The 12,027-nt window shown below is 50.2% G+C and overlaps 1 protein-coding gene across 2 annotated transcripts; it reads right to left on the bottom strand.

The window, feature by feature from the left end:
- Positions 1–702: 702 nt before the first annotated feature.
- Positions 703–6,257, bottom strand: LOC148812517 (RING finger protein 112-like). 2 transcript variants are annotated; one of them, XM_088908533.1, is made up of 7 exons: positions 6,215–6,257; positions 3,899–3,961; positions 3,344–3,608; positions 2,722–2,916; positions 2,167–2,298; positions 1,876–1,980; positions 703–1,004 (listed from the first exon to the last, which is right to left on the bottom strand). In XM_088908533.1, exons 3-7 carry the CDS (start codon positions 3,599–3,601, stop codon positions 864–866), a joined length of 831 nt encoding a protein of 276 aa, XP_088764659.1. In that variant the 5' UTR covers positions 3,602–3,608; positions 3,899–3,961; positions 6,215–6,257; the 3' UTR covers positions 703–863. The 2 variants fall into 2 exon arrangements, with proteins under 2 accessions (XP_088764659.1, XP_088764660.1); XM_088908534.1 differs by having other exon boundaries at positions 3,530–3,608.
- Positions 6,258–12,027: the final 5,770 nt, after the last annotated feature.

Genomic DNA, 12,027 nt, shown 5'->3' with positions numbered 1-12,027 from the left:
AGCAATATCTCACACACTGGGACACACACACACAAACACAACATAAACTGGAATGCTACAGAACCCTAAACAGACAATACACACTAGCCGAATATTTGACCAAGATAAGAAACAACAAAAAGAAACAGACCCTGACCAAGTACAGGCTCAGTGACCACAGCCTGGCCATAGAAACTGGGCGACACAGGCAGACCTGGCTGCCCAGAGAGGACAGGCTGTGCTCCCACTGCCAGCGGGGAGAAATAGAGACAGAGGTGCACTTCCTACTGCACTGTGACAGATACTCTGGGATTAGAGAAACATTCTTCCCTAAATTCAGAAATCTAACCCCAGAGTTCCCACATCTGCCAGAATCACAACGGGTCCCAATCTTACTGGGAGAGGGAGGAGGGAACTCAGTGGAACTGGCAGCCCAGTATGTAATCTCCTGTCACAGCCTGAGGAACAGTGAGTCCGTCTCCCATAATGCTCCATGCTCCATCTGCCTACAGTATATGTAAATATTTTATAATATGTCTTTGTTGTAAATGTCTGTGATATGTCTGTAGATTTTATTTTACTTTTATTTTTGTTTTGTTTCATGTGAATTTCATTATTTTATGAGAGAGATAGACAGGAGAGAGAGAGAGACAGAGACAGGGGAGAGAGAGACATGAGAGACAGGAGGGAGAGAGACAGGAGCGACAGAGAGATCCAATTCAATTCAATTCAAGGTGCTTTATTAGCATGACCGATGGGTCCTCTCACACACAGATACAGATACAGCAGCTCCCCAGCCTGTCTGATCAGCACACCCAACACCACGAGACCTGCAGAACCCCGGCCACATCGCAAGTCACCAGCAGGGGGCGCACATGTCTGGGTCACTGGGTGCCCACTGGTGTCCAGTGCTTGGGGGAAGGGGTGGTCCCCAGTTCGAGTCCTGAGCCCAGACCGCACCCCGTGAGCTGTACCTCCAGGTAGTCCAGATCTGTCTTCCTCACATCGCTGTGCACATTGAAGATCTGGGAGAGAGGAGAGGGGTACAGACAGGGCCAGTGGGGTAAAGACAGGGGCAGTGGGGTACAGGCAGGGGCAGTGGAGTACAGGCAGGAGCAGTCAGGGTCAGTGGTATACAAGCAGGGGCAGTCAGGGACAGTGGAGTACAGGTAGGGGCAGTCAGGAGCAGTGGGGTACAGGTAGGAGCAGTGGAGTACAGACAGGGGCAGTCAGGGACAGTGTAGTACAGATAGGTGCAGTGATGTACAGGCAGGGGCAGTCAGGGGCAGTGGGGTACAGGCAGGGACAGTGGGGTAAAGACAGGGGCAATGGGGTACAGGTAGGCGCAGTCAGGGGCAGAGGGGTACAGACAGAGGCAGTCAGGGGCAGGGGTACAGCCAGGGGCAGTGGGGTACAGGTAGGAGCAGTGGGGTACAGTGTGGATCAGTGAGATTCAGTGGTGTTCAGTAGAGTTCAGCAGGGTTCAGTGGGGTTCAGCGGGGATCAGTAGGGTTCAGTAGGGTTCAGTGGGGATCAGTAGGCTTCAGCAGGGCTCAGTGGTGTTCAGTAGGGTTCAGCAGGTTCAGTGGGGATCAGTGAGGCTCAGTGAGATTCAGTGGGGTTCAGTGGGGATCAGTGAGATTCAGTGGTGTTCAGTGAGGTTCAGTAGGGTTCAATGGGGTTCAACGGGGCTCCGTGAGGTTCAGTAGGGTTCAGTAGGGTTCATCGGGGCTCAGTGAGGTTCAGTAGAGGTCAGTAGGGTTCAGTAGGGTTCAGTGGGGATCAGTGGGGATCAGTGGGGGTCAGTGAGGATCAGTGGGGATCAGTGGGGGTCAGTAGGGTTCAGCAGGGCTCAGTGAGGTTCAGTAGGGGTCAGTAGGGGTCAGCGGGGCTCACCAGGTGGGAGCTCAGGAGAACACTCAGGGCTGACAACTTCACACTGAGCTCTGTCTCCCGAATCAGATCCACAGAGCCCTCGGAATCCAGCAGGAACACAGACGTCTGGGTGGAGCGACAGAGACATCGGTCAGCACAGAGACCAGGGACCCCACTGTCCCCCTGGACCCCCAGAACCCACCCTCACCCTGCCCTCGGAGTCCAGCAGGAACACAGCCGTCTGAGAGACAGAGACAGCGGTCAGCACAGAGACCAGGGACCCCACTGTCCCCCTGGACCCCCAGAACCCACCCTGCCCTCCAGCGTCTCCAGGAACAGGGGCCGGTCCCAGATGAAGATGCCTCGAGTCGTGCTCTCGGTTCCCGGCTGCCACTCGAACCCGCGCAGAGGCCCCTCATCATCCATCCAGTCCTCCACAAGCTCCTGGGGCACAAGCTCACGGGTCAGAACCGAGCATCGGGACAGGAGACTGCTCTACACAGAGAGTGGTGGGGGAGGGTGACAGGAGACAGTGATCTACACAGAGAGTGGCGGGGGAGGGTGACGGGAGATGGTGATCTACACTGAGAGTGGGGGGGGGAGGGTGACAGGAGATGTTGCTCTACACAGAGAGTGGTGGGGGAGGGTGACAGGAGATGGTGATCTACACTGAGAGTGGCGGGGGAGGGTGACAGGAGATGTTGATCTACACAAAGAGTGGCGGGGGAGGGTGACAGGAGACGGTGATTTACACAAAGAATGGCGGGGGAGGGTGACGGGAGACAGTGATTTACACAGAGAGTGGCGAGGGAGGGTGACAGGAGACAGTGCTTTACACAGAGAGTAGTAGGGGAAGGGAGCTCTCACCATTCTGAACAGCTTGCCCAGGAGGTAGTTCAGGAGGAAGGACTTGCCCTTCCTCCTCTCCCCGACGATGGCCACCATGCAGACTGGAATCTGCCTCATGTCCTGGCGCAGGAAGCAGTCCTGCAGGACGTCCTGGTGGAGCAGGAGGGAGCCATCGGCGCTGACCTCGACTAGCTGGACGGGCCTCCCAGGAGCCTGGAGACACAACGGGGAGTTATACACTGAGGACACCGCACCAAGTTGACCCAGGTACTGTTGTTCATACCTGCAAAAACAACACTCTCGTCTGACACATGCCGACCACGGACATGCGTGAAAATATTGTTTTTATATTTTTATTTTGTACACAGAGAGGGGTGGGATGGGGGAACAAGCTGATACCCTGGCTTCTCTCCAGACACAGCTGAATGAGCTCTTCCAGTCAGGACAGGAGGCTCTACTGTACACAGAGAGGTGTGGGAGGGGGGAACAAACCGATACCCTGGCTTCTCTCCAGACACAGCTGGATGATCTCCTCCAGTCAGGACAGGAGGCTTTACTGTACACAGAGAGAGGTGGGAGAGGGGAACAAGCTGCCCATCCGGATGGGTTTGGTGGCCTACAGCGGCCCCTTGTGGCTCACCTCCTCTCTCCTCACAATCCTGGCCGGGTCACAGACCCGGCGGCACTGGGGGCAGGTGGGCTCGTGGTCAGCCCAGAAGGTCTCGATGCAGCGCCGGCAGAACTCGTGGTCGCACTCGAGGAGCACTGGGTCAGAGAAGCCGCCCAGGCAGATGGAGCAGGAGGGCTCAGAGCACAGGGAGCTCACCTCAGCCCCCTGCTGGAGCCGGGGAAGCAGGCAGATTTCCTCCTCCTCCGGGAGCAGGCAGATGGAGGACATGCTGGCGCTGAGGGGAGACAAGGAGACTCCTGGTGTAACTGGACCGCATCATGACCGCTGCACTGGCTGGACTGGACCTGAACTACCGGACCAGCTCGACTGGACCTGATCCACTGGACCGGCTAGACTGGATCAGAACCACTGGACCGGCAGTCCTCCTGGTGTAACAGGACCGGACCTGACCCACCGGCCCAGCTGTCCTCCTGGTGTAACTGGACCGCATCTGGACCACCGAACCGGCTGTCCTCCTGGTGTAAGAACAACAACATTATTAAAAATAGTAATAATAATAACAACCTTTTGTCTGGGAGGCTCTGTGAATTCCCCTTGCCTGCAGCTGTCCCCTCACCACAATCCTGTCTGGACAACGAGAAAAATAATTAAAAACACGAACAGAAATGGCATTCATCTTACACAAATCCTCACAATGTGTGTGTGTGTTGCTCACACAGACAGATCAGAGCACAGTAACAACACGGTATTGATCGGCGCCATCCTGTTCCGATCAGGTTATTGGGGTACGGGAGGGCAGGAGATCTGAAGAGTCACTCGGGTTCTGAAGTTTCTCTGCAGCAGTAAGTCAAGGAAACCCCCCCCCTCATTTGTCAGTGCTGTTGAAAGTAGCGTTTGTGCCGCTCTCATTCCAGAGACATAGCACCTTGTTTCTCGGGTGATCATGTGACCATGCACAGCGACTTTGACCCCCAGTGACCCCGTCTGCCCAGTTCAAGCGTCTGTTACGGGTGCGAGAGGAACAGCTCTGAAATTGTGTTCCTCTGTGTGCCCGGGTGGGGGGGCGGTGGTGGATTTTGCATTGATTATCAGTGTCTTCTGTGCGTTTGTATGAGCAGGAAGATTAAATCCATCACGAATATCACAAAACCTCATCAGAAGAGTTGCAGGTACAGTCGTACAATCGCACGTTCTCACCAAGAGGCTTTAATGAGCGCGTCACACTGCCGTCCTTTTGAAAAAAACAGCTGAAGAAATAATCATCATAATTGCTTACACTTATATAGCACTTTTTCTGAGCACTCCACTCAGAGCTCTATACAGTTCATGGGGATCCCACTACCGCCACCAGTGTGCAGCCCCACCTGGATGATGCTCCAGTACTCTCCCCACACATCAGCTCTCAGTGGGGAGGAGAGCAGAGTGATGAAGCCAGTTCAGAGATGGGGGTTATTAGGAGGCCATGATTGGTAAGAGCCAGGATGCCCCTACTCTTTTTGAGAAACACCCTGGGATTTTTAATGACCACAAAGAGTCAGGACCTCAGTTTTACGTCTCATCCAAAGGACGGCACCTGTTTACAGTCTAGTGTCCCCGTCACTATACTGGGGCCTTAGGACCCACACAGACTGGAGGGTGAGCGCCCCCTGCTGGCCCCACTAACACCTCTTCCAGCAGCAGCCTTAGTGTTTTCCCAGGAGTCTCCCCTCTAGGTACTGACCAGGCTCATGCCTGCTGGGCTCTCGTGGGCTGCCAGTCGTGAGTTGCAGGGCGCTATACACCGAGTTGACCCAGGTACTGTTGTTCATACCTGCAAAAACAACACTGGGGGTCTCTCTCGTCTGACACGTGCCGACCGCGGACACGCCAGAAAATATTGTTTTTATATTTTTATTTTCCTCGGCCGCCACCGAGGAAAAACTCCTCGCCCTGATCTCGTCATTCCGACCAAGCGATCTCGAAATGGCGAGATGACGTGACCCGACGCGGTCATGAAACCGAAAGTGGATCCAAGTTGTCATTTTTTTTTGTTGCTTGAACCCTGAAACTTTTCGATGTTTATTTTGGTTATGTCCCTTTCTGGACTGAGTTGCAAACTTAATATTAAAAAGAAGAGACCAATGCTGATGTTTGTTTTGGAGAAAAAGACGTCATGTTACGTTTCAGCCCTATCGAAAACGATACTAAAATATCGTTTGTAATAAATGTCATTATTAGAATGGCATATTATCAGATACACAAAATGAAATGGTCTGGGAAGAATCCTGTGTTTGAGCATTTTAAAGTGGATGGAAAGGAGTATCTACAGACTATTTCAACATGAAAAAATATGAAAGCGGTGCAGACTTTAATTTGTTTAAACATTTTTCATAAATTTTATTTTGTACTATATACCCCTTTACGATAGTTTTCTCTTGAAATGTTAAATGTACTCTTGTTTATGCATTGAAGTGGATCCAAGTTCACGGGCGCTTCTACGCAACAGGCTGTACAGTACAAGTGCCTACCCTGAAGTCATCATTGCTGTCGCCAAACTACCAGATTATGCGTTCTCTCCTAACTACGAAATAAAGGGGCGATTTTTTTTCCTAACTAGGGGTATTTTCCCCTTTGGATGCAGTGATCTAGGGTCTTGACGATCACTCATTGTGCAGGTCTGCGTTGGGCCGCTGAAAGTAGCGTCAGCGCTGCAAGAATCAGCTCTGACTACAGGAAGCGCTGGACAGGCAGCTGGACAGACCGCTGTCTGTCCGACAGATACTCCACCTCTGTTCTTATCTCCCAGGGCTGTGCTGAAGTCCCACAGCTAACCTGAGCTAACCCGAGCTCTCCCTCTCTCTCGATTGATTAAATAATGACTCGTGGTCTTTATTTACTCACCGAAGGCAGCTCGGAGCTCAGCTGTACTGTAGAGAAAGTGAAAGAGTTCCCAGCTGGAGGAAGTGAGAGACAATGAGCAGCTGACTCATCGATCGGGGTTCAGACAAGCTGTGATCTCTCCACCCAGAGCACTTATTACTACACTGTCCTCTCTGCACTGCACTGTCCTGTGTTTTTACCCTGATCTCACTGGGCTGTACTGCGCTGTACTGTGTTTTTACCCTAATGTCACTGGGCTCTACTGTACTGTACTGTGTTTTTACCCTGATCTCACCGGGTTTTACTGCGCTATCCTGCCTGATCTCACTGAGTTTTACTGCGCTGTTCTGTGTTTTTACCCTGATCTCACTGGGCTGTACTGCGCTGTTCTGTGTTTTTACCATGATCTCACTGGGCTCTACTGCACTGTCCTGTGTTTGTACCCTGATCTAACTGGGCTGTACTGCTCTCTCCTGTGTTTTTACCCTGATCTCACTGGGCTCTACTGCACTGTACTGTGTTTTTACCCTGATCTCACTGGGATGTACTACACTGTACTGTGTTTTTAACCTGATCTCACTGGGCTCTACTGCACTGTACTGTGTTTTTACCCTGATCTCACTGGGCTCTACTGCACTGTCCTGTGTTTTTACCCTGATCTCACTGCACTGTACTGCGCTGTACAGTGTCCTGTGATCCAGTCAGAGGCAGCAAGAAGTCCAGATCTCTCTCCTTTGTGTCGGCACTTTTTTTCTGCCTGTCAGATCACGCTTGGGCTGTGTGAGAGAGAGGCCTGGCCTCTCTCCAGGTTTGTTTCACAGCTGCACTGGAATGCTGTTGGACCTGAGACAGATAGAGAAGAAGAACGTGTTTACCTCTCCTGTGGTGTCTACAGGGGCCTGCTGGGTGTGAAGAGGGCAGATTGAGTCACTTACTCACTTACTCTCTCTGTGTTGACACTCTCTGGCACAGACATCTACTGCCAGAGACCCTCTCTCCTGCCTCTTTATTGCACGACACTCCCTGTCCTTTGTGGTCTGTTATGAAATCTGTTTCAACATCTCAAAAAACATTAAATGAACCAGCTAAACAAACCAGTCCTACTAGTTTCTGAGACCCTGGCGTCTCTCCAGACACAGCTGGATGAGCTCCTCCAGTCAGGACAGGAGGCTCTGCTGTACACAGAGAGGGCTGGGAGGGGGGAACAAGCTGCCCAGCATTGTTGTTGAAGGAGCTCCTTGAAGTTGGCTCCCCTACAAACAGCACAAATGATGAAACCTCCCTCATTTGTTAGTGCTGCGTTTGTACCAGTTTGTGCCGTTGAAAGTAGTTGTGCTGCTTTCATTTCTGAGATATAGCGCCTTGTTTTTCTCAGCCCCCTGGGTTCCTCCCAGGCTGGCGCCAGCTTCGGGCTGAGGCCCTTGCGGTGCCGCGGGTTGTTTAAGTGGGTGTGCGTGGGAATGTGAAGGAGTTTGTTTGAGCAGGTGGAATGTGTAACAATATAGTTTAGAAATTACATGCAGATAACAAAAATGGTTTTAAAAACTTTATTGCAGAACAAAATTCTAATAACAATCAAATCAGTTACAATCAAAAGTGGTACATTCAGAATTATACATCAATAAATGTTTTTTTTCTAATTTCTGAAACATCAAATTATAAAAAAGAAGAAAGACTGAGCAGAAATGGGATGTTCAAGCCTCCGTTTTGTAAAACACAAGCTGTAGACACAGACACTGAGGAGAGTATGGAAACAGTGGAGTGAAGTGGACTCAGGACACAGACAGTGTCAGTGTGGAAACAGTGGAGTGAAGTGGACTCAGGTCACAGACAGTGTCAGACAGTCTCAGTGCTCAAAGCTGCTCGAAGACTGTGTGACTCTGTTGGTGAAGCTCTTCTGTGTCTAGACCTGCAGGAGGAGCTTCTGTCAGCCAGACAGCCCTGTCAGTCTCACAGCACCCATCCTCTAACTGAAACTTCTCACCAACATCATCGTAGTTAGTTCTGTCAGGGGCAGGGGCTCCTTCTTCAGAAGGCAGTGTTGGCAGGACCCTGTCCACTCCAGGGCCTGTGTGGGGTACACCTGACAGAGAGACACATATCTTAGCTGATATAGAGTCCTTCCTGTCCATCAGCTGTCCTCTGCCTGTCTGCGTTGAAGAGATAAAGCTGCTGAATACAGAATATGACCTACAGTTACATTTCTCTCTTTGTGAACCTGGATGCTACAAAATGAATGGCAATCTATCTCCATGTTCTAAAAATGCTCCCACTGGCCAGGAGAGGCTGTTTTTAGCCAAGGGAATCTCAGAACAATTAAAGTTTCTAGAAACAATTGAATGGCAAGCTCTCTTAATGGGGTTCAAATATTAAACTCCAAACTGGTCTTTACAGTTGATCTGGACAAGGAGTTCTCACCTTTTGTCTTTCTTGGACTATTAATTGACACTTAATCATTCACCCGGAACTAACTTAACTAAAGTAAACTGAGGTAAATGTTATGGTTGCTTTGATCCTTGCTTTGAAGGCCCCGAGGACTGGAAGTGTTGACAATAGCCATGTCACGAATCTCCCTCACGCAGGCAAGCGCTCCCGCATTCCCACGAGCTCTCCCCATACCAAACGTGCACGCGTCAATCAGTCCTCATTAGTCCATCAAACCCTCATTAGTCCCCCTGTCAGTGCTCACGATTGAGATTCTCTCCCTGAGCTTAGCTTCGACCTACTCCTTCGCCATACAACTGATTCTCTCCTGGACCTCGACCCTGCTTTTTCCGACTACGTCTTTGCCACTCGATTTTGATCCTTCACCTCTAGAACTCAGATCCTGACCCCTGCCTGTCTCCTCGATTATGCCTCCGCCTTCTGAATTCACTCCGACGCCTCTTCAACGCCTACCCGGACTCCGACCCCAGCCTGTTTCCTCGATTACGCCTTCGCCTACCGATTCTATGACAACGCCTCTTCTACGCCTTCCCGGACTCGGACCCCTGCCTGTTTACTCTGACTATGCCTACGTCTTGCGCCAACCCTACCTAGGGCACCGCATTGGATCCCAATCCTCCGCAGTCAGCCCCAGCGTGACAAGCCAGGTGTATCTAGATTTTTTAAAACACTTCCATAGTCACAATAGTATAGTGAATGGATGTTTTAAGTTGTTGTAATAATCAGAGATTGTAACAGTACATTGTGAGAGTATTTGCAAATTTTATGAACCAATCTAAATAAACAATATACAATTTATTGATAGGAACATGACATGATCTGCAGTGATACAAATGGGTGTTAGTGGAGTAATGGTTGGAGTAAACAGAATAGTTGTTACAATATTGTAGTCAAAAGCCTTGAAGTAATTTCTCCCTGCAGTCAGAAAACACAATTCCTGGTCTTGGGGATTCTGAAGCTTTGTTCTGCCCAGACCTCACTCTCTCAGAATTGATTGGCTGCTGATCAATTTAAATCATCTGATTGGCTAGGTGTGACAGTAGGTGGGTTTCAAAGAGACTCTGATCTATGAGATCTGACCCTGTAGCAGTACAGTCTCTCAGCCTGTATTGGCTAATATTGATCCCTGCGGGACAGAGCAGAGTGAAGCCACTACTACTGAAAAATGTCTGAAGCCCCCTTGTCTTGGATGAGAGTGGCACAGAGATGGATTACTGGGGGTTATCTTCCCATCCCTGAACTACCTCACCCACACTGGCTGTAGCCCCATTTACGTAAAGTGGTGCCTCCCTCACTGTCCGCCACATCACTGTATCCAGAGGGACTCTCATCAGAGAGGAGTCTCATTGTGAATTGAAGAGCAGGTCAGTAATCGCTCTGTCATTCTGACACAGACTTTGAGCTTTTTGATGACCTCTTCATGGACTGTATGAAGTTCAGCAGAAAAGTGTTGCAGAAGGAACTTGGCTTTGAACCTCGGCACTTGGATTTCATCTTCACTCTCCCAGGTCAGAAAAAGTTTGTGGTTGAATTTGCTACCTACCCTCTGTTTGAAAAATGTGTGGATGTGTTTGAGGCAAAAAGAGGGAAAGTTCCTGCCCTTGAGAAGATCCACATGCAGCCTCTGACAGAGAGAGAGAGGAAAACGGTGCATGTTGTTATGTTCGCGGATCTGGCAAAGACGGAGGACATTCACACCTGGCTTAACCAGTACTGCATCGTCCACCATGGAACTGAGGTCATAGATTTTGATGGTATAAAAACAGGAGCAAGGAAATTTGAGGTTTGCTTGCTACCGGACAATGTAAATGGAGGCTTAAGGCACCTGCCCTCTACAATCCGGCTGGGTGCCTGCAATGGGGGTTCTGCAAGAACAACAGAAAGATTAGCATCCAGCGGGGGCCTCTTAGTGAGCCCAAGATCTCATCAAGAATCGGCTCCAGCAACAGGGCTGGACGCGTTGTTCCATACTCCGACCACTCTCGGTTTAAACAGGTCCCTTCTGGTCTCTGCTTGAAATGCACTTTCCTGCGTTTGTTTTGGTGTAACTGGCTTCCCCTGCATGGGCGAATGTGAAGAAGATCCTTAGTAAGTCATTGAAGAAAACAGAGAAGAGGTCGGAGTGGCCTCTGTAGTTCATCAACGATCCAGTCAGGTAGTACTCCTCTGTAAAGCGCCGTTCGTTCACATTGATTGGCTTTTTTTTGCCTTCATTCGTGCAAGTAGTAAAAGCAGATGCTCCTATTTTGCCATGACCCAGACTCGAATAGGGGTTGTTGCAGCCACAACGCAAAGTACTGACCACTATACGATCACAGCGAGTTACCGAGACATACGTGGTGGGGCGGAAAAGGCTGTGCTCTCTTCGTGTAACAGGAGTCACCTGCTCCTGCTTTCCAAAAGATCAGCACCGTGTACGAAGGAGCCTCATTAAAACCACTCAAACATGTGCAAAACGTGCAAGAAGAGGGGCGCTTGTTTCCATCACTGCACCTCGGAAACCTGCAGTAGGTGGGATGGGTGACTCTGGTAGACAGTGTTGACCTTTGGCAATAGGATTTATAGTCTCCAAGATGATATTTGCACTTTCTGGAGAGGAGATTTTCTCTACTTCAGTAGCCTGATTTCTTTGATTGGGTGAGGGGGCTGTAGAATGTGGCGCCGCCTTTCCTGCTCTGTCCATGGCAGGCGTGCTGGGCTCTGGTGAGTCAAGCAGCGCACTCCAACAAAGATACTGGAAGCAGCTGAATAGCATTGGTGAAGCTCAGCACTGGGCCACAGGGCACAAGTTCCCATCGTTTTCGTAGTGTAGCAGTTATCATGTTCACCTCACACATGAAAGGTCCCTGGTTCAAAACCGGGTGGAAGCAGCCTTTTTTTGCACGTTCCTGTACTTCACAGAGGTCTTGAGCCACCGGTCATTTGTTCCCAATGTATTTCCGGTGCCTTCATGCACTCTTGTACCAAACGCACGTTCCTTCTGTACGTGGAGCCGATCATTTGCAATTGGGCTGTGCCGACAGACCAAGACGAGTTCTGTCGGCTCAAAAGCAGCGCAGGACCTACAAGAACAACATAAAGATTAGCATCCAGCGGTATTGAGCCCAAGATCTCATCAAGAATTGGCTCCAGCAACAGGGCTGGGTGCATTGTTCCATACTCCGACCACTCTCGGTTTAAACAGGTCCCTCCTGGTCTCTGCCTGAAATGCACTTTCCTGCGTTTGCTTTGGTGTAACTGGTTGTCAAAGAAAACTCAGTCTTTACTCAGGTTAGGAGATTGTCAAACAGAGATCTTTAATACAATCAGCTGAAGGGGAGCATATCACAGAGAAAGGGTTTCCCCTAGCACTCAAGACATGGTCACTGGACTGAAGTTACACTTTCCTT

This window comes from Atractosteus spatula (genome assembly GCF_055471065.1).
Source record: "Atractosteus spatula isolate fAtrSpa1 chromosome 10 unlocalized genomic scaffold, fAtrSpa1.hap1 SUPER_10_unloc_2, whole genome shotgun sequence".
NCBI lineage: Eukaryota > Metazoa > Chordata > Actinopteri > Semionotiformes > Lepisosteidae > Atractosteus > Atractosteus spatula.
Note: the sequence above shows the minus strand (reverse complement) of the source record. Positions and strands in the feature narration are given on the sequence as shown.

Bases quoted from the DNA above. Each gene is read 5' to 3' on its own strand.
- LOC148812517 (XM_088908533.1), bottom strand. From the start codon at position 3,601: ATGTCCTCCATCTGCCTGCTCCCGGAGGAGGAGGAAATCTGCCTGCTT. The intron at 2,917-3,343 runs GTGAGCCACAAG...TTGTGTCTCCAG, and splicing joins GGATTGTGAGGAGAGAGGAG to GCTCCTGGGAGGCCCGTCCA. The intron at 2,299-2,721 runs GTGAGAGCTCCC...CTTGTGCCCCAG, and splicing joins TGGGCAAGCTGTTCAGAATG to GAGCTTGTGGAGGACTGGAT.